The sequence below is a fragment of the Macaca mulatta genome, chromosome 2 (assembly GCF_049350105.2).
Source record: "Macaca mulatta isolate MMU2019108-1 chromosome 2, T2T-MMU8v2.0, whole genome shotgun sequence".
Lineage (NCBI taxonomy): Eukaryota > Metazoa > Chordata > Mammalia > Primates > Cercopithecidae > Macaca > Macaca mulatta.
The window spans coordinates 121,992,049-122,019,539 of NC_133407.1; the positions used below are offsets into that span (position 1 = coordinate 121,992,049).

General features: G+C 46.3%; 2 protein-coding genes across 17 annotated transcripts in view; one reads left to right on the forward strand and one right to left on the reverse strand.

Annotated features, from left to right (window-relative positions):
- PXK (PX domain containing serine/threonine kinase like) overlaps window positions 1–3,523 on the forward strand; it is a 99,222-nt gene extending 95,699 nt beyond the window's left edge. For 14 of the 16 annotated variants that reach the window (XM_015130610.3, XM_015130611.3, XM_015130606.3 and 11 more), the window contains one exon: window positions 2,254–3,523. Coding sequence is in view for 10 of the 16 variants with exons in the window: in XM_015130606.3 (XP_014986092.1) it covers window positions 2,254–2,462 (209 nt within the window). In the remaining 6 variants the exon portion in view is untranslated. Of the gene's footprint in view, window positions 1–645; window positions 680–2,253 lie in introns of all 16 variants that reach the window. The other 2 variants (XM_077993255.1, XM_077993256.1) reach the window with 1 other exon arrangement.
- A 1,977-nt stretch (window positions 3,524–5,500) lies between these two features.
- On the reverse strand, window positions 5,501–11,537 carry PDHB (pyruvate dehydrogenase E1 subunit beta). The gene is given in 10 exon segments (NM_001195394.1): window positions 5,501–5,946; window positions 6,236–6,377; window positions 7,455–7,546; window positions 7,884–7,994; window positions 8,416–8,701; window positions 9,333–9,368; window positions 9,471–9,533; window positions 9,617–9,724; window positions 11,339–11,392; window positions 11,476–11,537. Coding segments are annotated over 10 exon segments (1,080 nt in total). The 5' UTR covers window positions 11,518–11,537; the 3' UTR covers window positions 5,501–5,800.
- Between the last annotated feature and the right edge of the window lie 15,954 nt (window positions 11,538–27,491).

Consider the following 27,491-nt stretch of genomic DNA (forward strand, 5'->3'; position numbering starts at 1 on the left):
GCTGGGCCTTTAGTAGAACTCCCAAGTACTGCCGCAGGCGAGAGCCCGTCCTTAACTGCACAGTGATTCTTCTGCAGGGAGTCAAAACACAAACCTGGGAGGCAGAAATCCTGGAGCTCCTTCTGTTACACTACGTGGCCCTGAATATCAAGTCCAGATTCCACTGCCCTTTTCTGGCCATTGGGTGGGAGGGTGCTGGGGAAGGGCATTGGTACCTACTCACCCCCAGGTGGGCAGAGCTCACTCCTTCGGGCCCACTTGGTGTTGCAGTCAAGAGACTCAGTTCCAAAAACCTTCAGCAGAGGTCTCCCCTCCTTCTGGTATTTCACTGGTTGCTCTCCAGAAGTCCTCTTCAGAGGAATGCTTATCACACACGCTTATTCTCCACTTTCCCACTTCAGCAGTTACTTCAGGTTTAAAGTCATTTTTATCTCTGTAACCCTCTGACATAAAGCCAGGAACATTTTCCCACAATCCACCTTAGCATAAAACATAACAGAATTTCATTCATCAGTTGTTATTGTGTAGAACCAATGAACATGTTGGTCATTTGTCTGTATTTAATCTTTATTTGTATTGCTATATTTGAGCATTCCAAGATTGCAGAGCATGAGCGTGTGTGTTTGTGTGGTTCTTTAATTTCAGCTGCCTTAGGTTTGAGTAAAAGATGTAAAGAAAGGTAAGTGATTTTCTATTGTAAGACTTTAACCGATACCTGTTACACTTGGTGAAAAGGATGTACTTACTTGAGTATTATATTGGTGATTCTGAGCCACTCATCCATACAAACTTAAGTAGGGTAGCTTTACCTGTTATCACAACTCAGTAGCAGTGTAGGGGAAACCACCTGGCAGAATGTCTCCCTGGGGTAGCCCTGGGAGGGACAGAGACAACATCTAACAGGCAGAGTCTCAGAGAGCTGCAAGGTCACAGGAGACAAGGCAACTAACTGTGACACAGGAACATTCTTTAAGGCAAGGCTTTTTCTGTACTCCGTGTTTATTCTGTCCTGAGAGAACCATTCATTGATTCCAAAACATAAAATTCGAGTTGCAAATGTCCATGGGCCTGGAAGCTGAGGGAAGGAAGTTTTAGACACCTGCCCAGTTTCCTTCTCCTTGCCCATGCGGTACAACACGACATTCTAGTTTCTCCCGATGCTTCGTCAAAGACACATTTAGTGCAGTTCTGTCCTGTTCCTTGGTTGGGCCACAATGGAGAGAACAGTACTTGAGAAATATTTCTCTGTAAGAATACCATGGCAGAGAGACCCCTCTGCCCCCTGCTTTGCATTGCTAACAGTTATTAGCATTTTATATTTCTTTAATGCAACCTATCAGGAAATTATTATTTGAGACAGACTCCTCTGGGAAATGAATAACCCAGGAGACACTGATTCCTTGCTGAGAATGCTTGGTTTGTCATTTTACATAAAATCACATCCTTCAAATATTGTGTGTGTTGGAGCAACGAAAGAACTGTTCATGCCTTATGAGTAACTGACATTCAGGAAGGCCAACTCCATCATGCAGATGTCTATCTTTAATTGCTAGCTCAGAAGTAGACAGAGCTTCCTGGGACCTGGCTAAAGTAACTGATAGATGGAACTCTTCTGTGGGGACTATTACTAATATTTGCAAATGGGGTCAGAGCCTCATCTGTGCAGAGCATGTCACCATATATGGTTTCATGTAATCTGTAATTATTTGTTCCAACAGCCTTTAACATGACTATTGTTTGAAAAAAATGGCAACTTTTTTTTTTTTTTTTTTTGAGACGGAGTCTCGCTCTGTCGCCCAGGCTGGAGTGCAGTGGCCGGATCTCAGCTCACTGCAAGCTCCGCCTCCCGGGTTAGGGCCATTCTCCTGTCTCAGCCTCCTGAGTAGCTGGGACTACAGGCGCCCGCCACCTCGCCCGGCTAGTTTTTTGTATTTTTTAGTAGAGACGGGGTTTCACCGTGTTAGCCAGGATGGTCTCGATCTCCTGACCTAGTGATCCGCCCGCCTCGGCCTCCCAAAGTGCTGGGATTACAGGCTTGAGCCACCGTGCCCGGCCAAAATGGCAACTTTTAATTCCCCTTTGATGCTTCTAGCTTTGTTTAGTATTTTAAGAACTCATACAGTACTAGGTATCTTGGTCCCTCTGAGGAAAACATGTGGACTCTCACCAGTCCGTTGTGCTCAGGACTGAGCAGTAGCATGTGTGCAGGGCAGCTGCGGAGGTGAATGCTGATTGCCCCTTCTTCCTACACAGGGATATCTGCATTACCTCCACCTCCTCCACCTCCACCACCACCAGCAGCTCCCTTGCCTCCTGCGAGCACCGAGGCACCTGCCCAGCTCTCGTCTCAGGCTGTGAATGGCGTGAGCCGAGGGGCCTTGCTCAGCTCTATCCAGAATTTCCAAAAAGGAACTTTGAGGAAAGCCAAAACCTGTGATCACAGTGCTCCGAAGATCGGCTGAAGCTTCCTGTTTACACTTGGAGGGAAAAGTTGTTTTTTATTCCTACTCACCCCTACCCCCAAACTACCCTCTTCCTGGGAAGATAATTGCTGAGCCAGTACAGCCACAAACAGTACTATTTTGCAGATGCTCATGTAAGAAGCTTTTCAAGAGGGAAATAATTCTTTAAGCAGAATAAAGTTAGGCTGGCACTGCTCCCTTAAGATTTTGCTCCTTTATTAACCCTGTAAAGGAGTCTTGTTTATCCTCTAATGGGCATGCTTCAGGGGCAGCAGCATATTGAAATATTTTCACCAACTAAAGGAAATAGACAGAAAAACAATGATAATATTCAATCACAGCAGTAAATGGCCTTTGTGTTGCAAGCCCTTCTACCCCATCAGACAGCTCCTAGAAACATTCCTCTTACAGTTCATTTCTCTAAAGCATTTTCTGATTCTTAGATAACTCCAACTTTTGCTACTTTTATCTTAGACATTAACACTATAGCCCAAAGCATAGTTACTTTGCTGAATCAGAAAGCAACTGAGTTCTTCGTTTTCCCCTCAAATAGAATGGGGAACATTCACAACATTCTCTTAAGTTCTAACAGTAATACCATTGTGGTTATAGAACTCAGGGCTGCTAAAGCAACTACTCTAGACCCATAGTTCTTTTTAGTTAGAATGTATTGAAACAGACAAAAATATTAGCATCAGAAAAAGCTATGGCCTATTAGAGGATCTTCTTAATTCTCAGCAATTAAGTTTGGGGTTTGAGGGGGGCAGGTAATTGTTACAACAGAAGTAAATTTGGCATCTATAAAAATCAATTAAGATGTTTGAAAGATTTATTTAAATATATCAATATAGCATCTTTTTAATGTTACTCATTTATTAGATCCTTTATCCTGATTTGCTTAAACCTTTCAATTGCACTTTAAAGGATTATAAATAATCCATTTAAAAATTCAAGTACACACATCAGTGTTGGTTACTATGCAGAGAATGTCATTGTGTATAGTTTCATGTAATCTGTGATAAATGTCAGCTGTATTTTTTATTAAAATGATGTCAAGAAAACGTGTTGTCTGTAGCTTGATATTTCAAATGATAACTTTTTGTAGCATCTGTTGTTAAGAATAGATTCACACAGTCTGAGGTTTCCTTCCTGCCTATCCTGTCTCTATTCTTTTGTGTCTCACTTTTCCTCTAAGAACTAAAAATCCTGTCTTGCTACTTAAATTAGGTACCACCTATATGCTTCTGTAACTAATTTAAACCCATCTTTTCCATCTCAGCTTCTGAAGAGGGCAGTATTTGACAGAATATCTGATCTTTGGCAATGGGAAAAACATCTGACATAAACTTTGCCATAATTTTTAAAAGAATGCTATTAGAATTAGGCATTTAGAGAGTCAGTGGAGAAGTTCCTGTTTCAAGTGTGATGCAACCTAGGTGATGACCTGATGAAGGCTTGAGGCCTGAGTCCTTCTGAAGTCAGTTTTGCTGACTATTTTGGATAGTTCAGATATATGAATACAAACAGGTAATTCTTTTTTTTTTTTTTTTTGAGACGGAGTCTCGCTGTGTGGCCCAGGCTGGAGTGCAGTGGCGCAATCTCGGCTCACTGCAAGCTCCGCCTCCCGGGTTCACGCCATTCTCCCGCCTCAGCCTCCGAGTAGCTGGGACTACAGGCGCCCGCCACCACACCCGGCTAGTTTTTTGTATTTTTAGTAGAGACGGGGTTTCACCATGTTAGCCAGGATGGTCTCGATCTCCTGACCTCGTGATCCACCCGCCTCGGCCTCCCAAAGTGCTGGGATTACAGGCTTGAGCCACCGCGCCCGGCCCAAACAGGTAATTCTTGTACAGTATCAGCTTATTTTTCACATGGCACTTATTTCTTTTGTTATTTTTAAGACAGGGCTTTGCTCTTTCACCCAGGCTGGAGTGCAGTGACCCAATCACAGGTCACTGCAGGGCTCCAGCGCCCCTCCTATAGGCACACCACCAGATACCTTTTTGTTTTTTTTGTAGGCAGTGTTTTCACAATGTTGCCCCAGCCTGGTCTCAAACTCCTGGGCTCAAGCAATCCCTGCCTCAGCCTCCCAAAGTGCTGGGATTATAGGCATGCGCTACTGTGCCTGGTGGCACTAATTTCTTAATAGAATTTCAAGTTTTCTACCCACATTGACTTTTTTTCTATCTTATCTTTGTAGAGATGGGGTTTCGCCATGTTCCCCAGGCTGGTCTTGAACTCCTACACTCAAGGGATCCACCCACCTTGGCCTCCCAAAGTGCTAGGATTACACGTGTGAGCCACCACCACACCCAGCCAATTCTTTTTTTTTTTTTTTTTTTGAGACAGAGTCTTGCTCTGTTGCCCAGGCTGGAGTGCAGTGGCGCCATCTCGGCTCACTGCAAACTCCGCCTCCCGGGTTCAAGCAATTCTCCTGCCTCAGCCTCCCAAACAGCTGGGACTACAGGCGCGTGCCACCATGCCTGGCTTTAGTAAAGATGGGGTTTCACCATGTTAGGATGGTCTCGATCTGACCTCATGATCCGCCCACCTTGGCCTCCCAAAGTGCTGGGATTACAGGCATGAGCCACCACACCCGGCCCAGTCAATTCTTTTAATATAAAAATATAATAGTCATGGCCAGGTGTGGTGGCTCATGCCTGTAATCCCAGCACTTTGGGAGGCCGAGGCAGATGGATCACCTGGGGTCAGGAGTTCAAGACCAGCCTGGCCAACATGGTGAAACCCCACCTCTACTAAAAATACCAAAATTAGCCAGATGTGGTGGCTAATTTCCTACTCCTGAGGCTGAGGCAGGAGAATCACTTGAACCTGGGAGGCAGAAGTTGCAGTGAGCCGAGACTGTGCCACCACACTCCAGCTTGGGGAACAAAGCCAAACCTTGTCTCAAAAAAAAAAAAAAAAAAAAACCCAGTCATAGTGAGGAATTAATTCCTTTATTCCTTATCAAAACAAACTAACAGTAAATGTATACTATATGCTTTAATTTTATACATATAAGTTATCTTGTTTGGATATATCTTTCATCAGGACTCTGCCACATCCATACTTTGTCCTTGTGGTGAGACAGGGTAAAATGTTATATAATTTGTTATTCAAAGAACGTGGCAACTGTAACAGACAAAAGGAAGCATGGCATCTAGGGCAGGAGAGTGGAGAGGTTTCCCCACACAAACACATTTAAACTTCTCTGTACAAAAACACCTGCTGTTGCTTTAGAAATCGTTTTCCTTTATGAGTAGTCAGGTCTTGCAGTACAAGTGCAGTGCCAGCAAGTATTTCAAATAAATTTCAACGACTTGATACTCAAGTCCAAACTAAATATTTAATGTTTTCTTTATTGCAAATATGATGTCTTTGACCTGAGGTATAGAGTTGTCTTCTAGAATCTTTGCATAAGGCATAGGGACGTCAGCACCAGTGACACGAACAGCAGGAGCATCCAGGAAATTGAACGCAGGACCTAGAAGGAAGGCTCAACTGAGAGAGAGCAAATGCCAGCTGGGCACTACCACCTTGGCACAGAAGTGTGGCTCACCAGGAAGAGAAAACATAAGGAATGCTAATTATGGGGAACTGCTTTCTGGATTTGCTTTTAAAATATTTGCCTGAGGAGAAATGCCAAACTTACAAGTTTAAAGTTCAAGTCGTTTGGCCACTCCTAGCTTTCAATCTCTTTATCCTGTACGTATTCAGGTACATGATGTTTACTACAGCTTGACTGTATTCTAGAACCAGTTTCTTTGAAATACCTTCCATGATCCTGGCACAGATTTCAGCTCCTACTCCAAACTGTGGCCAGCCTCCTTCCACAGTTACGAGATGATTTGTCTTCATGACACTGGCTTCTATGGTTTCCATGTCCATTGGTCTGATGGTACGCATATTTATCACCTAAACAGGTAATATAATCAAGTTTACAGAGCTATTGAAGCACAAATAGAGCCTTATCCCCATGATACCATTTCCTTTTTTGTTTCCTGTTAATCTTTGTATCTAGGAAAATCTAATCTGCCTATGAATAGGTACATGAATGTACAAACTGTAAAAGGAGAAATTTTAATTAAAACAAAGATCTGTATGTCCACCACAAGCAGCTCTGTACAGTTATAGGATTCATTCATCTTCCTTCACTTTTTTTCTTTTGAGATGGAGTTTTGCTCTTGCTGTCCAGGCTGGAGTGTAGTGGCATGATCTTGGCTCACTGCCACCTCTGCCTTCGAAGTTCAAGCCATTCTCCTGCCTCAGCCTCTGGAGTAGCTGGGATTACAGGCACAGACCACCACACCCAGCTAATTTTTGTACTTTTAGTAGAGATGGGGTTTCACCATGTTGGCCAGGCTGGTCTCGAACTCCTGACCTCAGGTGATCCACCACGCCCAGACAATCCTCCTTCACTTTAAATTCCCTCATCAAAATGAGTAACAGTTAACAGCTGAGTGCCTATCATGTCCCAAGCACTACACTAAATGTAATTCTCACAACTGCCCTATCATGGGACAGCATTATCCCCATTTTATAGCTGATGAAACAGATTTAGAGTATATAACTTGCCCAAGTATAACTAGCACATGGTACGTTTCTAAAAGATCCAGAACCTCAGAAGGGTGAGGTGGGAGCATCACTTGGGCCCAGGAGTTAGAGGTTACAGTGAGCTAGGATTCAGCCACTGCACTTCTGCCTGAGCAACAGAATAAAACTTTCTCTCTCTCTCTCTCAGGGGGATCACTGAGAACCAGAAGAGGTTCAGAGAGCTCCCCATCTCTCAAAAACAAGATCCAGAACCTAAGTGACCTGAGTGGTAAAAAGCTAAGTATGTGAACTGCAGGCAGGTTTCCAGCTTTAAGCAGAGACACAAATGAGTGACAAAGCAAGGTTTTACATCTAATTAACCTGTTACAGAACTCTTCTGGGTCTTAAATCTAAAAGGAGCCTTTCTAATTCTTTAAGAACAAGTAAATGACCACTCACCTCACATTCAACTCCCTCTTTAGATAGCACTGCTGCAGCTTCTAAGCAGTGGCCCACAGGTCTCGAATGGGAAACCACAGTTATATGTGTTCCTGAAAACAGAGTGGTCACAGATGAGAGATCAGATTGAAACTGAAGATGCTACACCACTGTGCAGCCAGCTGTGGCTCTTGTTCATTCATAAAGTCTTCAACTCAACTTCATTCCAGTGAGCTGAGGAACGTGGCAGCCTTCCTAGAAATGAAACACAAACCTACCAGACTGAGATCTAGAAAAGCACAACTGAATGAGAAATTGGGGCATCACACATTCTTAACTTGAGCTCATTCTATAATTTTTCAAAGTATATGACAGTAACTTGTAGGTTAAATTTTACCAAAATTGAGGGACTGGATTAAAAATACTGTTTATGTATCTTAGTTCTCTTACCTTGCCTTTCTATTTTGGCTTTTCCAATAGGAATCAGAAAATCTTTTGACTGAGCTTCCGGAGGAAATTCAAAAGGAACCCCATACATCAATTCATTCTCTAGCACCACGACTGAAAAACATAAATATTTAAACAAAAGTAACTAATCACATGCAGAATGACTAAAACTATACAAAGCAATATCATTCATCTTGTGAGAAGTTTCACTGTGCTGATTAGCCTTATTTCTACCACGACCAGCAGCCTTGAGAGCAGTTTAGGTACTTAAATTTGTAGTTTGGTCAATATAATTTTATCTATTAAAACCAGTATTGTGGGTGTGCAGTAAATGTCTCCCTTACCTAGCTGGCCCCCTTATAGTTGGAAATAGGAAAAGCAAGCACATTCTTTACTGTCTTTACTATATAAATTATTAACATTTTATATGATATATCTAAGCCTAACTAAAAGACTTTAATGGTTTCCTCTGTGCAAATATATCATTTTAGTTTTTCAATTTTCAAAAAAAAACCCAAAGGGTCCCTGTGCTGACCTGGATTGTTATCCCGAATGGCTGATTTAATAAGTCCTTTAGCATCCTCTGAATTCCAGGGACTGACCACCTTTAAGCCTGGGCAGTGCCCATACCAGGCAGCAAAGCACTGTGAGTGCTGGGCAGCTACACCTGCTGAGGCACCATTGGGCCCCCTGAAGACTATAGGCACAGGCTGAAGGCCACCAGACATGTAGTAGGTCTTGGCAGCTGAGTTTATAACCTGGTCAATGGCTTGCATGGAGAAATTGAAGGTCATAAATTCACAAATGGGCCGCAACCCAGCCTGTAAAATCAAAAATGTGGATGTTAAAAAGACTAGAAACAGCAATAAAGACTAGCAAACAATCACTCCAAGTCTTCCAACATTCAAATAATGTTTTTATTTTTTATAAACAGGGTTTCACTGTCACCCAGGCTGGAGTGCAGTGGCGCACATCATAGCTCACTGCAGCCTGTAACTCCTAGGCTCAAGTAATCCTCCTGCCTCAGCATGCAGAGTAGCTGGGACTACAGGCAAGCACCACCACATCTACCTACTTGGAATTGTTTTGTTTTTTTCCCAAATGTTTTTAAAAGGTGATGTTAAATATCTTTGGGGATGGCCACAGTGGCTCACGCCTGTAATCCCAGCACTTTGGGAGGCCAAGGTGGGCAGATCACTTGAGGCCAGGAGTTCGAGACCAGCCTGGCCAACATGGTAGAACCCCATCTCTACTAAAAACACAAAAATTAGCCGGGCATGGTGGCACGACCTGTAATCCCAGTCACTATGGAGGCCGAGGCAGGAGAATCGCTTGAACCTGGAAGCTGAGATCATGCCAGTGCACTCCAGGCTGGGCGACAGAGTGAGACTCCGTCTCAAAAGAAAACAAGAAATGTATTTGGATAAGCTTCCCATAAAGAGTATTACATACCATAGCTGCACCTACAGCAATTCCAGCAAAGCCCATCTATAAAGTAAAATATAAACATAAGTGAAAATCCATAAAAATGAAGACAGTGGACACTAACAGACATGCCCTCTAGGGTCTGCTTCCCCCTGGAAGGCTTACCTCTGATATGGGAGTGTCAATAATCCTCTTGTCTCCATATTTCTTCCACAGCCCTCGACTAACCTACAATTAAGATTTGATCCCTTAAGTGTATCTGGGGGTAACAGTGACCTCAATTTTGTATAACTTTCATATATTTTAGTTACCTTGTATGCCCCATCGTACTGGGCAACTTCTTCTCCAAGCAGAAATACCTTCTCATCTCTTTCCAGCTCCTCATCCATACCCTGATTTATAGCATCACGAACTGTCACCTGTCACAGGTATGCAAAAACAGTCAATAAGAATTGTTTGAGATTCAACTAAGATTTTCTTCCTTTATATTTACCTAGGCTGCCCAGAGCATACAATATAAAAACACTAGAACAAGTTTCTCTTTAAAAACTCAAAGGATTCTAAAAGTAACATTTCTATCACACATAGTTGGTCTTTGACTGTATGTGTTAGTATACTGAGCACTCACTAGGTGCCAAACACTTTGCATCCAGAATGTAGGAGTTGCTATTTTAATATAATGAATGGTAAAATATAGTTTTTAAAAAAAGGAAGGAGAGGAGAATTAACATACAATCCATCAATTCCACTTCTATGTATATGCCCCAAATAACTGAAAGCAGGGATTCAAGCATATACTTGCACATCAATGTTCACAGCAGCATTATTCACAATAGACAAAACAAGGCCAGGCACGGTGGCTCACACCTGTAATCCCAGCACTTTGGGAAGCCAAGGCAGGTTTGGATCAACGTGGTGAAACCTGGCCTCCACTAAAAATAAAAAAATTAGCCGGGTGTGGTGGCGGGCGCCTGTAATTCCAGCTACTCAGGAGGCTAAGGCAGAACTGCTTGAACCCAGGAGGCGGAGGTTGCAGCGAGCCGAGATAGTGCCATTGCACTCCAGCCTGGATAACAAGAGCAAAACTCCATCTCAAACAAACAAAAACAAGAAAATGTCGGGCTAGGCGAGGTGGCTCATGCTTGTAATCCTAGAACTTTGGGAGGCCAAGGCAGGCACATCACTTGAGGCCAGGAGTTCAAGACCAGCCTGGGCAATATGGTGAGACCCTGTCTCTACTAAAAATACAAAAATCAGCCGGGTGTGGTGGCGCCCGCCTGTAATCACAGCTACTCAGGAGTGTGAGGCGTGAGAATCCCTTGAGCCCCGGAGGTGGAGGTTGCAGTGAGCTCAGATCGCGCCACTGCACTCCAGCCTGAATGACAGAGCGAGACTATCTCAAAAATACATACATATATATATTATTCAGCCTTAGGAAGGAATCAAACTCTGACGCATGCTACAACATGGATGAACCCTGAGGACATTACGCTCAGATAAGCCAGACACAAAAGGACAAATTATGCCACTTATATAAAATTCTAGAATAGGTAACCTCATAGAGACAGAAAAGTACAACAGGGGTTACCACGGCTTTGGTTAAGGGAAATGAGGAGTTACCGAGTAACGGACAGTTTCTGTTTAGGATGATTAAAAAGTTCTGGAAATGGATGGTGGTTAATGGTTGTACAACATGGTGAATGTACTTAATGCCACTGAATTATACACTTCTAAAAAGTACATTTTAAGTTAGGTCTATTTTGCTGCAATTTAAAGGAAAAAAACCATGAAGTGAGGGAAGAAACGCCTAATCTTAGTTTTCCCCCATTGCCCAGCCAGCTGTGAGGTAGTGACTCGCCGGGGTGATAAGCGCCAGGCGGCGACAGAGGCAGCAGGAGCTCCAGGGAGGATGCTGGCTCCGCAAACCAGGCCCACGGCGCCGGCCGGCCACGGCGCAGGCGCGACTCCGGCCCCCTTCCCGAGAGAAGAGGGCCCCTCCCCGCCCTCGTCCGACAAGCGCCCGCGCCTGTTACCTGCAGCGCAGCCGGGGCGGTCCAGTGAAAGCGCCTCTTCAGCAGCCCGGAGACCTGGCAGGGAAAGAGGAAGATGATGGCGGGACGCAGGGTGGACACGGGTGGCGTGGGAATACAGGCCGCGCGCTGCTGCCTACCTCTCGAAGGGGTCTCCGCACCAAGCCAGATACCGCCGCCATCTTGATCGTGTCCTCTATCCGCTGCCAAATGACAACACAGAGGGGCTGGCAGACGGGAGAAAGCCCCGCCTCCCCCGGCGCGGGCCAATGGCAAGGCGCGGCGCCTGCGTGACTCGGCCCCCCCTCCCCCGCCCACCGGGTGAGGGGCCGCGGGGCCGGGCGGAGGTGGCTGTATGGGTGGCACTGCACCTCTGCCTGGAGCCGCCTCAAATCAACTTTATTGACAGTAGGCGGTGACCGACTTGCGGGGTGCACGCTGGGCACACGTGCCTGGTCGGTGTTACTTGAAGCGTGGGGACTAAAAAGTCAGACACTGAGGAGCATGATCTCTGGAAGCTGGAGAGACCTTAAGAGTTAGGCCAACCTGTTGTGGGTACTGGAATCCTTTGGGCACCAAGAAGTGCTTGCACACGCTGTAGTGATGGGGAACTTAACACTTTATGAGTGAGCCTAGTCTTCCCTGGACAGTGCTGTCTGTTAATTCCTTATAATGCAGACCACAGCTTTCATTGATTGCATTAACCACCTACTGTGAGCCAAGCATTGAGATCTGTGCCTTATAGCTCATTCTCACAGTACCCCACTTGGGTAATTAGTGTTATTATTATCTCCATTTTGAAGATGGGTAAACTGGAGCAGAAATTGATTAAATGAGCCGATATTTAGGACTAACTCTAAAGCATGGTCTTTTCCCACTGCTTCCTGAAGCAGAGGTTGGGGTCCTGTTTGGGGGAAGGTTACAACAACTTTAGAGAAGGCCCTATGGGGAGATGCCTAACACTTGACCATAGAGACAACCTCTGGAAGCTCATTAGTCTTAGTTTGGCCCTTGGGGGTCAGATGGGACAATTGGAGACCCAGTCTCCACCCATCCCCGAGACATTCCAAACATTCCCTTCTGTGGATCACAGCTGCAGGCTGCCAAATTAGGAATTTGCAACTTCCAAATTAGGGTTTTGTGGGCTGTGATGAGGAGTCTGGGTTTATAATCTAAGGTCTCTGGGACCCAGTGCAGTAGTGCATCTAGGGCCATCCCTAATTGATCAGTAGGTTGCTGACTGGGAATGGGAAGGGGTGGAGGCAAAGGCATAGCAGGCGGATGCTGGGAAGTCTGTGGTGGCGACAGAGTCAGACTAGGAGGCAACTTCCAGATGGAGAGGAGTGGGACAGTTTTGAGTTCTATTTGGGCTAGAATCAATAGGAATGCTGTAAGTGCTAGGGAAGAGCTGAGGAAAATTTTGGATTTTTGTCGTTGTTGGATGGATAGATGGGACAAGGGAGGAGCCTGGGGCAGTGTAATTGCGAGGAGCTGGGGAAGTAAGAGTCTATTTTTGTTTTTTGAGATGGAGTCTCTCACTGTCACCCAGGCTGAAGTGCAGTCGCGCCATCTCAGCTCACTGCAACCTCTGCCTCCCAGGTTCAAGTTATTCTCCTGCTTCAGCCTCCTGAGTAGCTGGGATTACAGGCACCTGCCACCATGCCTGGCTAATTTTTTTATTTTTAGTAGAGATGAGTTTTCACTATGTTGGCCAGGCTGGTGTTGAACTCTCGACCTCAAGTGATCCACCTGCCTCAGCCTCCTAAAGTGCTGGGATTACAGGCATGAGCCCCTGCAGCCAGCCTTTATTCTTTAGATGACTGGGACATACCCAGGTTGGCTGGAGCCTAGGGCCTAGTCAGGACTAGAGATAGAAATTTGGGGACAGCTGCATGGAGATGACCTTGAAAGGACACAAAGATAGATGTGTACCCGCCCCCCACCCGCTACACCCTTGTTCTGCTCTCTAATCTTTGCACATACCAGAGATTTCGTAAGTTCTGTGAGTACCTGGTTTTCTGCACGTACCAGAGATTTTGTTTTGCACATACCAGAGATTTTGTAAGTTCTGAGGCAAGGTCACAAGACGTGTTTAAGTAAGATAAACTCTTGCTGCCATAAACCTGCTCTCCCGCCTCAAAGTTTGAACCAAAATATCAGAAATGGCGGGAACCAATCATAGCCAAATCGCCTTGTTCAAACACTAGCCAATCATATATCTGATTTGTATAATAACTCTATGCCCACTTTTCTTAGACTATATAACACTGCTCGGAGCTCAGTGGGGGAGCTCTCCTGCCCGTCTCGTTTCACGAGCGAGGGAGAGTTCCAGGTTCGAACCTGTAATAAAGATCCTTGCTGCTTAGCTTTGACTCTGGACTCTGGTGGTCTTCTTCGGGGAATAAACGGTCTGGGCATAACAAATGGGGGCTCGTCCGGGATTTCCCCCAAGCCCACCAGACCCCCAAGTCAATGGATCTTAATCTGTAGGTAAGCCGGCTTTGTCACTGTCTCTGTCTTTGTCTCTGTCTGTCTCCCTGAAATTTCGCGAAATCCGTAATCTGTAATCTGTATTGGTCTGTTTTATAAGTGGCATGGTCTTGGCGGACGCGCTAAAAGACAGCCACTCGGGACTGGTGGGAGACGTCCCCCAGTGCCCATCTGGGGGCCTCCATCCTTGGTTGCCCCGTCTGACTCAGGTCGGAAGTCCGACACGCGCTCGCGAAGGCTCATCGTTTCTCACTGTCTGTCCGTTATTGTTAAGTGTTAAGTGTAAGTCCAAAACGAAACATAAAACCTTTTCTTCCCCTTCCAGGACCGGACCTGTCGGATACTCCCCTCTGCTTCACACTCATTTTCGTCCCTCCTTCTCTTTGTAGGAGCAGTCCAAAGATGGGCAACAACCAGAGCACGCCGCTCTCACTCCTTGTTACCAATTTTAAGGATGTGAAGGCTCGGGGGCGTAACTTAAGCGTAGAACTAAAGAAGGGAAAGCTAGTTACTTTCTGCCGTTCGGAGTGGCCCTCTTTCGGCGTAGGGTGGCCCTCCGAAGGAACTTTCTGTCTCTCTATTATTACTAAGGTAAAAACTAAGATTTTTCTGCCAGGGCAGTCAGGACATCCTAATCAAATTCCTTATATTCTAGTGTGGCAAAATCTTGTGGAAGACCCACCGCCCTGGATAACTCCATTCATCCTTGAGCCTTGCAAGGTCCTAGTAATGCGACCTACAAGACAAAGGACTCCCTCTGCTCCCTCGGCCCCTGTGCTGCCGGACAGCCAGGACCCCCTAACGTTAGAACCCACACTTCCCCCACCATATCCGCACCTTATCCCGCAGGACCCAGTCCCCCAGGGTGGTGCTTCCGTAGAGGGAAACCGAGAAGCGGAAGCAGCCGAGAGCGAAAGTAACCCGGGGGGGCCGGCCGGCCGAACGCGAGGCCGCGTACTGCGGGACCAAGCTTCCCGACTCCCTGACTCCACCGTAGCCCTGCCTCTCAGAGAAATAGGATCGCTCGATGATACCGGGCTCTCCCGTCTCATGTATTGGCCTTTTTCCACTAGTGATTTATACAATTGGAAGTCCCAAAATGCTCGGTTCTCCGATAATCCCAAAGATCTAACCTCGTTGTTAGACAGTGTCATGTTTACTCACCAGCCAACCTGGGATGACTGTCAACAGCTCCTCCGAATCCTGTTCACAACGGAGGAGCGGGAAAGAATCCAAGTTGAAGCCAGAAAGCTGGTTCCAGGAGATGACGGCCAGCCAACTGCAAATCCTGACCTCATTAACGCGGCTTTTCCTTTGACCCGGCCCAGATGGGACTACAACACGGCAGAAGGTAGGGGACGACTGCTCATTTATCGCCAGACTCTAATGGCGGGTCTCCGGGCTGCAGCTCACAAGCCCACCAATTTGGCTAAAGTATATTCTGTGTTACAAGGTAAGACAGAAAGCCCCGCTGTGTATTTAGAGAGATTAATGGAAGCTTTCAGACAGTATACCCCTATGGACCCGGAAGCACCGGAAAATCAGGCTGCGGTAGTAATGTCCTTTGTAAACCAGGCAGCATCAGATATTAGAAGAAAACTCCAGAAATTAGAAGGTTTAGAGGGAAAGCAGATTCAGGACCTCCTTCAGATGGCCCAGCGAGTTTATAATAATAGGGATACTCCAGAAGAAAAACAGTTCAAGGCAACCAAAGAAATGACCAAAGTTTTAGTAGCAGCTTTCCCCCAGGCAGGGAATGGCCAAAGCAGAAAGTAGACAAAGCAAGGCTCTAGGCAAGGATTAGAAAAGGATCAGTGTGCTTATTGCAAGGAACGTGGTCACTGGATTAAAGACTGCCCAAAGAAACGGAGACCAGCTAACCCTACCTCCGTACTCGTTACCCAGGACTCTGACTAGGGAAGACGGGGTTCGGACCCCCTCCCCGAACCCAGGGTAACTTTGCAAGTGGAGGGGTCCCCAGTTCGCTTCTTGGTCGATACTGGGGCGGAACGCTCAGTCCTAACCAAACCAATTGGAAAAATGTCTAAGAAAACATCCTGGGTGCACGGGGCCACAGGCATCAAAAAATACCCCTGGACAACCCAGAGGACTGTAGACTTAGGAATGGGAAAAGTCTCCCATTCCTTCCTAGTCATCCCAGAGAGCCCCTGCCCTCTACTAGGGAGGGACTTGCTGACAAAAATGGGGGCCCAAATCCACTTTGAGCCAGAAGGGCCCAAGATAACTGATTCCCAAAATAGGCCAATATCTATCCTGACTGTCACCTTAGAAGATGAGTACAGACTCCATCAAGAGCAAAAGCCCCCCGATCAGGAAATTGACTCTTGGCTCCAGCGTTTCCCTGAAGCGTGGGCAGAAACTGGGGGCTTAGGGCTAGCTAAACATCGACCTGCCATATTTGTGGAAGTTAAGCCAGGGACGGACCCGGTTCAGGTTCGGCAATATCCTATGCCCCTGGAGGCAAGAGAAGGAATTACGCCCCATATCCGCCGACTCCTAGACCAGGGAGTCCTACGGGCTTGCCACTCATCCTGGAATACTCCACTGTTACCTGTTCGTAAACCCAACAGTACGGACTACAGGCCAGTACAGGATTTAAGAGAAGTTAATAAAAAGGTCATGGACATACATCCCACTGTGCCCAATCCATACACCCTTCTGAGTGCTTTACATCCCGAAAAACAGTGGTATACCGTTCTTGATCTAAAAGATGCTTTCTTCAGCCTTCCTCTGGCTCCCAAAAGTCAAGGACTCTTTGCATTTCAATGGACGGATCCTGAGAGGGGCATCAACGGTCAGCTAACATGGACCAGGCTGCCACAAGGGTTCAAGAACTGGCCAACCCTGTTCGATGAAGCCCTTCATGAAGATCTAGGTGAGTACCGGCGGCAACACCCTGAAATAACTCTTTTGCAATATGTTGATGACCTCTTAATAGCAGCCAGATCCCCGGAAACTTGTGTTCAAGGGACTGAGGACCTCTTGAAGACTCTGGGGGAGCTAGGCTACCGAGCCTCAGCAACAAAGGCTCAGATCTGCAAGTCGGAGGTAACTTATCTGGGGTACCTATTAAAAGGGGGGCAACGCTGGCTAACCAAAGCCCGAAAGGAAACAGTCCTACGCATCCCTAGACCCCAGTCAACACGGCAAATGAGAGAATTCCTGGGGTCGGCAGGGTTCTGTAGGTTATGGATACCCGGATTTGCTGAGTTAGCCAAGCCCCTATACCAGGCAACAAAGGAACGGCAGCCCTTCAATTGGACGGAAGAGGCTGAGCTGGCCTTTCAACAAATCAAAACTGCCTTGTTATCAGCCCCCGCGCTGGGGCTCCCTGATGTCTCCAAGCCCTTCCACTTATATGTAGATGAAAGTAAGGGTGTTGCAAAAGCCGTGTTAACACAGTACCTAGGCCCCTGGCAGAGGCCAGTTGCCTATTTGTCAAAAAAATTAGATTCAGTGGCTGCTGGCTGGCCACCCTGCCTGCGGATAATCGCGGCGACCGCCCTAATGGTCCGAGACGCTGATAAACTTATCATGGGGCAAGAGTTGCGCGTTATAACCCCGCATGCCATTGAAGGCGTCCTCCGGCAGCCGCCGGACCGATGGATGAGTAACGCCCGGCTCACCCACTATCAAGGACTGCTGTTAAACCCCCTCAGAATAACTTTTCTGCCCCCAACCTCTTTAAACCCTGCTTCACTGCTGCCAAATCCAGACTTGGATGCCCCGTTCCATGAGTGCACTGAGATACTGGCTCAGGTGCATGGGGTGCGGGAGGACCTGCAAGATCATCCGCTCCCCGACACAGAACTCACCTGGTTCACTGATGGCAGCAGCTACGTCCACCAAGGCCAGCGGTATGCAGGAGCGGCTGTAACGTCAGAGACTGAGGTAATCTGGGCGGAACCCTTGCCTCCAGGGACATCGGCCCAAAGAGCCGAACTGATAGCCCTCACACAGGCCCTCACCCTAGGGGCAGAGAAAAAACTAACAGTATACACGGATAGCTGCTATGCTTTCGCTACTGCGCACATACATAGGGCCATCTACAGAGAAAGAGGACTATTAACAGCCGAAGGCAAAGAAATAAAAAACAAGCAAGAGATCCTAGCTCTATTAACTGCTTTGTGGAAACCAAAGAAATTGGCTATCGTACATTGCCCTGGGCATCAGAAACCAACTACGCCAATTGCTCGAGGCAACTTCTTAGCCGACCAAACCGCAAGGAGCATAGCAAAAGCTCCCAGTCAGCTCCTCGCGCTCCAGCTCCCCGATCCTGGCCCGCGAAATTTGCCATGTTTTCCCGACTATACCGAACAGGATTGCGAATGGATGAACACGCTTCCCCTAAAACAGGTTAAAAATGGGTGGTGGACTGATATAAATGACCAAACCATCCTACCAGAAAAATTAGGACGGCAGGTGTTGGAACACATCCACCGGACAACCCACCTGGGTGCCCGGCGAATGATGGACTTAATCAGGCACGCCAAGTTTAGAATCAGGCACATAGCTGAACTGGCCAGCGATGTCACAACAAATTGCAAAGCCTGCCAACTAAACAACGCTTGCCCCCAAACCCAGACCACCGCAGGAATTAGGTGTAGAGGAACTAGGCCTGGTATCTATTGGGAAATAGACTTTACTGAGATAAAGCCTGGAAAATATAGGTATCAGTACTTACTTGTCTTTGTAGATACTTTTTCAGGATGGACAGAAGCGTTCCCAACTAAGAGAGAAACTGCTCAGGTTGTAGCAAAGAAAATTTTGGAAGAAATCCTCCCCAGGTATGGCTTTCCCGTCCAAATAGGGTCAGACAATGGACCAGCCTTCGTTGCTAAGGTAAGTCAGGATTTGGCTTCCATTCTTGGGGCAAATTGGAAATTACATTGTGCTTATAGGCCCCAAAGCTCAGGACAGGTAGAAAGGATGAATCGGACTCTGAAGGAGACCTTAACTAAATTGACCATGGAGACTGGCGCTAATTGGGTAGTACTTCTCCCCTACGCTCTGTTCGGGCCCGAAATACCCCTTACAGACTGGGCCTCACACCATATGAAATCATGTATGGCAGACCCCCACCCCTGGTCCCCAGTCTAAAAGATGACTTACTCAAACCTGAAACTGAAAATGTCTCTGAGCTCCTGTTCTCCTTACAAGCCTTACAGAAAATTCACCAGGAAATTTGGCCCAGACTACAAGAACTGTACGAGGCAGGACCTCCGCCGACGCCTCATCCGTTCCAGCCGGGAGACTAGGTCCTAGTCAAGCGCCACCGGCAAGAAACTCTTCAACCCAGGTGGAAAGGACCACTGCAAGTACTCCTGACTACTCCCACCGCTCTCAAAGTAGAAGGTATCGCTTCGTGGATCCACTACACACACGTCAAACCAGTGGACCCAACATCCGACCTTCTTGAGCCGTCTGGAGCACCGGTTACATGGACTGTAGACAAAGCTAAGAACAATCCCTTAAAGCTAATCCTGCGCCGTCACCCACATAGCCGTAACCATGTCTAGCTTGCCTATGCTTTTATGCCTTATACATCTGACTCTCCTAACTGCTGCGCCGTCTAATCCCTATGTCTGGAGGTTCTGGCTCTATGAGAACAAAACTCACCCCGGGGAAACCCCCCAAGCGGGTAAACTGCTAGCTAGTGCAGACTGCCCCCCCTCCAGGTGCAATACTCCAATTTACCTCAATTTCACTAATTTCCAAATTGCCCAACTGGGGATACCCATGATTTGTTTTGAATATGATCAGACTGAATATAATTGTAAGAATTATTGGTGGCACCAGAATGCAGGTTGCCCATACCACTATTGTAAAATGCACTCAGCCAAGGTATAGGACGAATACCCGAGAAAGTCTAACCTCCTCAGGACTCGCTACCCGACAGGGACTCCCAACATATTCACTTGGATAATAACAGATCCAGGGCACTCCCGGTGGACATTGCCCCAACATGGGGCAGTCTACTACGATGCCAGTAGTAGCTGGCCTAGTAGCCACCTGTACTTGTGGCGGAGTCTAGTTCAGATTCGACCCTTAATCCATACACAAATCCACAGACAGGAAACTAAGCTATCACAAGACTTGCAGCCCTTCTCCTGGCTAACCCTATTACAAGAAGGGCTAGCATTCGCCAACCTCACCGGTTTAGGCGACCTGTCCTCTTGCTTTATGTGTGCAACCTTAGGAAGACCACCATTAACCGCTGTTCCCCTTTCCTCCCCACCCACAAACTATATGCCAGATTCTAATTCATCAACAGTTGCAATACCTGATGTAGCCCTGTACCGTGACCCATACCAAGAGAAATACCCCTACTGTTATTCAGCATTTAGTAGCAGCCTCTGCAACCAGACGGCTACATACCCTAATAGCCCCATACGTGCTCCCCCTGGTGTGTTCTTCTGGTGTAATATGACTCTGTTAAAAACTCTATCCAAAAGCATCTCTGACGGACAGTTGTGCATCCCTGTTACACTAGTTCCCCGACTGACCCTGCTGACCCTGGCAGAGTTCATAGGCTGGGCAAGGACTGCCCCAACTGAAACTGCGCGACATAGACGAGCAGTTTTTCTACCACTAATTGCCGGAATATCCTTAACCACCTCTGTCGTCGCAGCGGGGTTAGCAGGAGGGGCCCTACAACACTCCATGATAGAAAACGACAAGCTGTTACAACAGTTCTCTGTTGCTATGGAAGACTCCGCCTATTCCCTAGCCTCCCTTCAGCGGCAGCTCACCTCCCTAGCACAGGTCACCCTTCAAAACCGCAGAGCCTTAGACTTACGGCTGAGAAAGGAGGTACCTGTATGTTCCTCAAAGAAGAATGCTGCTTCTATATAAATAAGTCAGGGTTAGTTGAGGAAAGAGTCCAACGCCTACACGAACTAAGCTTAGAAATGAAAAACCAACAATTCACTACAGCCGCTAACAATTGGTGGAGCTCTTCAATGTTTTCCCTTCTGGCACCCCTTTTAAGCCCCCTAATGTCTTTACTACTTCTATTCACTATAGGCCCCTGTGTGGTAAATAAAATTTTACAATTTGTCAGAGAAAGGTTTGATACCATCCAACTAATGGTCCTCCGTAGCCATGACCAGCCTCTCCTGCACCCAGAAAGTGAGGCTATATTATAAGACTCTGGAAATCCAAGATTGGACATCCAGTTACTTATGAGAAGGGGGAAATGAAAGGACACAAAGATAGATGTGTACCCGCCCCCCACCTGCTACACCCTTGTTTTGCTCTCTAATCTTTGCACATACCAGAGATTTCGTAAGTTCTGTGAGTACCTGGTTTTCTGCACATACCAGAGATTTTGTTTTGCACATACCAGAGATTTTGTAAGTTCTGAGGCAAGGTCACAAGACGTGTTTAAGTAAGATAAACTCTTGCTGCCATAAACCTGCTCTCCCGCCTCAAAGTTTGAACCAAAATATCAGAAGTGGCAGGAACCAATCATAGTTAGCCAAATCGCCTTGTTCAAACACTAGCCAATCATATATCTGATTTGTATAATAACTCTATGCCCACTTTTCTTAGACTATATAACACTGCTCGGAGCTCAGTGGGGTAGCTCTCCTGCCCGTCTCGTTTCACGAGCGAGGGAGAGTTCCAGGTTCGAACCTGTAATAAAGATCCTTGCTGCTTAGCTTTGACTCTGGACTCTGGTGGTCTTCTTCGGGGAATAAACAGTCTAGGCATAACAACCTTTATTCTCTGGGACTCTGTCTCATCTGTAAAATGGACGGATGATCTTCAAGATGTAGAATCAACGCCTTCTGAGTCTCCCTCACCCACCACCATCATCTAGTCCCATCAGTCCCTGCCAGGAAGCCTGAGGAATGGCCAGCACTTCCCAGACTGCCACAGCATCCCTGAGAAACTCCTGAACTTGAGATTTCAGCCCCCCAAAATTTGAAGGTGGTGCTTAGAATGAAAAAGTGAATCAGTCCTTCCCACCTTTCCCACCACCCAGCACCAAAAGATTTCAGGATCAGATTTGCCAAGCAAAAGATGTTACAGGAAAGGAGTACCGATTAAGATCCCAGGAGAGAGTTCTTGGATCTCACACAAGAAAGAATTCAGGGCAAGTCCACAGTGCAAAGCAAAAGCAAGTTTAGTAAGAAAGTAAAGGAATAAAAGAATGGCTACTCTATAGACAGAGCAGCCCTGAGGGCTGTCGGTTGCCCATTTTTATAATTATTTATTGATTTTATACTGAATGAGGGGTGGATTATTCATGCCTCCCCTTTTTAGACCATATAGGGTAACTTCTTGATGTTGCCATGGCATTTGTAAACTGTCATGGCGCTGGTGGGAGTGTAGCAGTGAGGACAACCAGAGGTCACTGTCATTGCCATCTTGGTTTGGGTGGGTTTTGGCCAGTTTCTTTGCTGCAACCTGTTTTATCAGCAAGGTCTCTAGGACCTGTATCTTGTGCTGACCTCCTATCTCATCCTGTGACAGAGAATGCTTGTCTGTCTGGGAATGCAGCCCAGTAGGTCTCAGTCTGATTTTACCCAGTTCCTATTCAAGATGGAGTTGCTGTGGTTCACATTCCTCTGACATTTGCCTCATCCCTATTATAAGAGAAACTTTAATCCTAAAAGTTTCAGAGGGACGAAGATCCATCTTCTGTAACTTCTTCAGGCCAAATAGGGGTGATGATATTCCTGCCTACCTATTAGGGTCTCATATTCAGGGTAGAGAGGAGCTCAGTCAGAAAACATCAGTATGGTGAGGGCCATACTGGTGAGGATCATAACTCCAAGTTCCAACAAAAGGTGATATCTGGAAGATTAGTAAGTATTCAGTTTAAGAAAACATTCAGCAAGCTTATCCTGCACTCCTACACAAAGAGTACAATAGGAATATATTCCACAAGAGTAAAGCAAAATAAGTAAAATTATCCCAAGTAACCTAAATTAGAAGGCTTTTCATGAACTGGGCAACTGTTGGAACCAAGCTGATGTGGGGTTGCTAGCTGATTCCAGGGTGTCCAGAATTAGAATATTGATTCAGATTTTTACATTACCCATCTTTCACGCACATCCATGTGAAGAGACCACCAAACAGGCTTTGTGTGAGCAATAAAGCTTTTTAATCACCTGGGTGAAGGCCAGCTGAGTCCATGAAGAGATTCAGTGAAGGGAGGTAGGGGTGGGGCCATTTTATAGGATTTGGGTAGGTAGTGGAAAATTACAGTCAAAGGGGGTTCTCTGGCTGTCAGGGGTGGGGGCCACAAGGTGCTCAGTGGGGGAGCTTTTGAGCCAGGATGAGCCAGGAGAAAGAATTTCACTGGTAATATCATCAGTTAAGGCAGGAACTGGCCATTTTCACTTCTTTTGTCATTCTTCACTTGCTTCAGGCCATCTGGATGAATACGTGCAGGCTTGGGCTCAGAGGCCTGACACCATCACTCTTGTTTGTTTTGAGTAGCAGTCAGAGATCACTGGTTGGTTCACGGGAATAAGCAGGGTTAGCCTAAATTGCAGAAACAAACTTAAAAACAACTGATGAGACTAGAATCTAATAACAAGTGTACCATAGTTCTTGAAACATAATATTTCTCTCTCCAGTTTCCCATTTTTACTAAAGACGAATCTTGGTAAGACTGATTTACTTTATTATACTTGGCCTGATTATTTGTATAAAGTGCAGCAAGAATAATTATTTTTCATATAAGCTCTTTTATTTATTTATTTATTGAGATGGAATCTCACTCTGTCACCCAGGCTGGAGTGCAGTGGTGCAATCTCAGCTCACTACAATCTCTGCCTCCTGGGCTCAAGCAATTCTCCTGCCTCAGCCTCCCAAGTAGCTGGGATTACAGGTGCCCATCACCGTGCCTTACTAATATTTGTGTATTTTTAGTACAGACAGGATTTCACCTTTTTGGCCAGGCTGGTCTCGAACTCCTGACCTCAAGTGATCTGCCCACCTTGGCCTCCGGAAGTGCTGGGATTACAGGTGTGAGCCATGGCACCCAGCCACATAAGCTCTTTTTAAATTGGCATTCATGGAACTCTGTTCCAAAGAAGGAATCTTAGATAAGACTCCTAGAACTGAGCCCTGCCATGGGTTTGTACCCTCAGATACCTATGAGTTGGGTAAATTCCTCTCTTCTTGAGGTTCCAAGATAACTTGGAGTTCCTGGGCCTGTTAGAAAGTGACATTGTTTACTTACCGCAGGTCAGAAACCCTGTACAAGGACTGTGTAGGCAAGGTATGAGGCCAGTTCCCCAGGGGGCTTCTATTGGCTCTATAAGTCAAGTTTAATTCCTTAAAAGAAAACATGCCATTCCAGTCAAAGCCTTGATAAAATAACCAGTTTCTCCAATTGTGTCCTGTTGCAAAAGAAAACATATACTTATTTGTACTTATGCAGATAACTATATTGCATAAATTAGGAATACTCAATTAGTTTGACCATATGTAAGATTTTCATAAACCTTTTATTAACCCTTTACTTTTTTTGTGAAAGAACAGATTAGTGTTCTAAGAAAAACCTGTTGTACTTTTATTCCAATTCTTAATTTATGGAAAACCTGAATAATACCCCTTTAACTTTAGCCAATATGTTCACATGAAGAATTTATTTTTACAAGATTCATTTTTTTATAAACTTTTCATAACTTGCTCAAACCTTTAGCTTTATCCTGTTTAACTTAAAACAATCCCTTTGCCGGGCGCGGTGGCTCACGCCTGTAATCCCAGCACTTTGGGAGGCTGAGGCGGGCGGATCACAAGGTCAGGAGATCGAGACCACGGTGAAACCCCGTCTCTACTAAAAAAATACAAAAAATTAGCCGGGCGCGGTTGTGGGCGCCTGTAGTCCCAGCTACTCGGGAGGCTGAGGCAGGAGAATGGCGTGAACCCGGGAGGCGGAGCTTGCAGTGAGCCGAGATCGCGCCACTGCACTCCAGCCTGGGCGACAGAGCGAGACTCCGTCTCAAAAAAAAAAAAAAAAAACAATCCCTTTACCCTTTAGGCAAGAAAAATCCACATTCCCGGGACTTCTTATAATCTTTTACCAAAAATACATTTCACTTTCCCTACATGCCTTACATGTGGAAGAACTGTTTCTTTAGTAGTCTCAAATACATATTACAATGTTAACTCTTAGCAACTTTTACTTTTGGTGAAAACCTTGGTAAGTAAGGGGTTTGGGTCCAGGGTTTCCACACTGTAGTCCCTTCAGTGGTCACCAGAAAGATGTTATAGGAAAGGTGTCCCCATCCAGACCCCAAGAGAGGGTTCTTGGAACTGGCACAGAAAGAATTCAGGGCGAGTCCACAGTGCAAAGCAAAAGCGAGTTTACTAAGAAAGTAAAGAATAAAAGAATGGCTACCCCATAGACAAAGCAGCCTCAAGGGCTACTGGTTGCCCATTTTTACAGGTATTTCTTGATTATATGCTAATTGAGGGGTGGATTATTCATGTCTCCCCTTTTTCGACCATATAGGGTAACTTCCTGATGTTGCCATGGCATTTGTAAACTGTCATGGCGCTGGTGGGAGTGTAGCAGTGAGGATGACCAGAGGACACTCTCATCTCCGTCTTGCTTTTGGTGGGTTTTGGCCAGCTTCCTTCCTGCAAACTGTTTTATCAGCAAGGTCTTTACGACCTGTATCTTGTGCTGACCTCCTATCTCATTCTGTGACTGACAATGCCTTAACTTTCTGGGAATGCAGCCCAGTGTTACCAGGGGGTCCTTGTTCTTAGAGCTCCCAAGATGGGCCAGGTGCAGTGGCTCATGCCTGTAATCCCAGCTCTCAGGGAAGCAGAGGCGGGAGGATAGCTTGAGCCCAGGAGTTCAAGACCTGCCTGGGTAATATAGCAAGACCCCATTCTCCACAAAAAGGGAAAAGAAAAAAAAAAAGAGCTCCCAAGATGGTAGTGGGCCAATTCCAAGATGGCGGTAAGGGAGCAGACCATCCCTCATATGGTCTTATGCCCAATTTCTGCCTCCAAAGAAAGAAGAAATAAAAACTAAAAGGCAGAAATGAAATCCACAGGCAGACAGCCCAGCGCCACACCCTGGGCCTGGTAGTTAAAGATCAACCCCTGACCTAACAGGTTATGTTATCTATAGATTACAGACATTATATAGAAATGCACTGTGAAAATCCCTATCTTGTTTTGTTCCGATCTAATTACCAGTGCACGCAGCCCCCAGTCACGTACCCCCTGCTTGCTCAATCCATCACGACCCTGTCATGCACACCCTTAGAGTTGTGAGCCCTTAAAAGGGACAGGAATTGCTCACTCGGGGAGCTCGGCTCTTGAGACAGAAGTCTTGCCAATGCTCCTGGCCGAATAAACCCCTTCCTTCTTTAACTTGGAGTCTGAGGAGTTTTGTCTGTGGCTCCTCCTGCTACATTTCTTGGTTCCTTGATCAGTAAGCGAGGTGATTGGCAGATGGTGGAGGCAGCTCCTTAGGTGGCTTAAGCCTGCCCTGTGGAACATCCCTGTGGGGGACTCCGACCAGCCAGAGCGATGCAGATCCTGAGAGTGCTCCCAGGTAAGCATTTGCCCCAGTGGGACGCCTCGCCAGAGCAGTGTGTGGCAGGCCCCCATGGAGGATCCAAGTAGTGGCTGAACACCAGGAAGGAATGGGCACATCTAAAATTTGGTAAGACTAGTCTTTGAAACTTGCCCACTCTGTTTGAGTGGAAGCGTGGCCTGATCACCCATGGCATGCCTTTATTGGCACTTTGGTTTTGGTTTTCATTTTGACTTGGTTTGAATTGCTTGACAGGACTGGTCTTGGAAACTTGCCCACTCCATTTGAGTGGAAGTGTGGCCTGATCACCCATGGTGTGCCTGTACCAGCACTTTGGTTTTTGTTTTTGACTTGACTTGGCCTGCTTGATACTTTGGTTTTGGTTTTGACCTGGCTTGGATTTCTGGATGTTCTGATTTTGGTTTTGATTTTGTTTTGGTGCAAACTGCAAAAGTGTGTGTGTGTCCTTTTTACCCATTCTTTGTTTTGTGGTGTGCATGTGGTGTGAGCATGGTGTTTTGTCTCGAAGAAGCATAGGTCAGGCACAAATAAGCCCACCCTACTAGGAACTATGTTGAAAAATTTCAAAAAAGAATTTAAAGGAGACTATGGAATACTATGACACTAGGAAAACTTAAAACTTTGTGTAAGATAGACTGGCCAGCATTAAAGGTAGATTTGCCATTAGAAGGAAGCCTGGGCCAGGTGCAGTGTCTCACGCCTGTAATCCCAGCACTTTGGGAGGCCGAGGCGGGCGGATCACGAAGTCAGGAGATCGAGACCATCCTGGCTAGCACGGTGAAACCCCGTCTCTGCTAAAAATTCAAAAAATTAGCCAGGCACGATGGCGGGCGCCTATGGTCCAAGCTACTCAGGAGGCTGAGGTAGGAGAATGGCATGAACCTGGGAGGCAGAGCTTGCAGTGAGCCGAGATCACACCACATCATTGATGAACTGAATGTGCTAGTACCAGAAATTCCAGGAAAAACAAGAAATTTGTTCTTGCAATTAGCTGAGCATGTAGCCCAGTCTCTCAATGTCACTTCATGTTATGTATGTGGAGGAACTGTAATAGGAGATCAATGGCCATGGGAAGCCCAAGAATTAGTACCTACAGACCCAGTT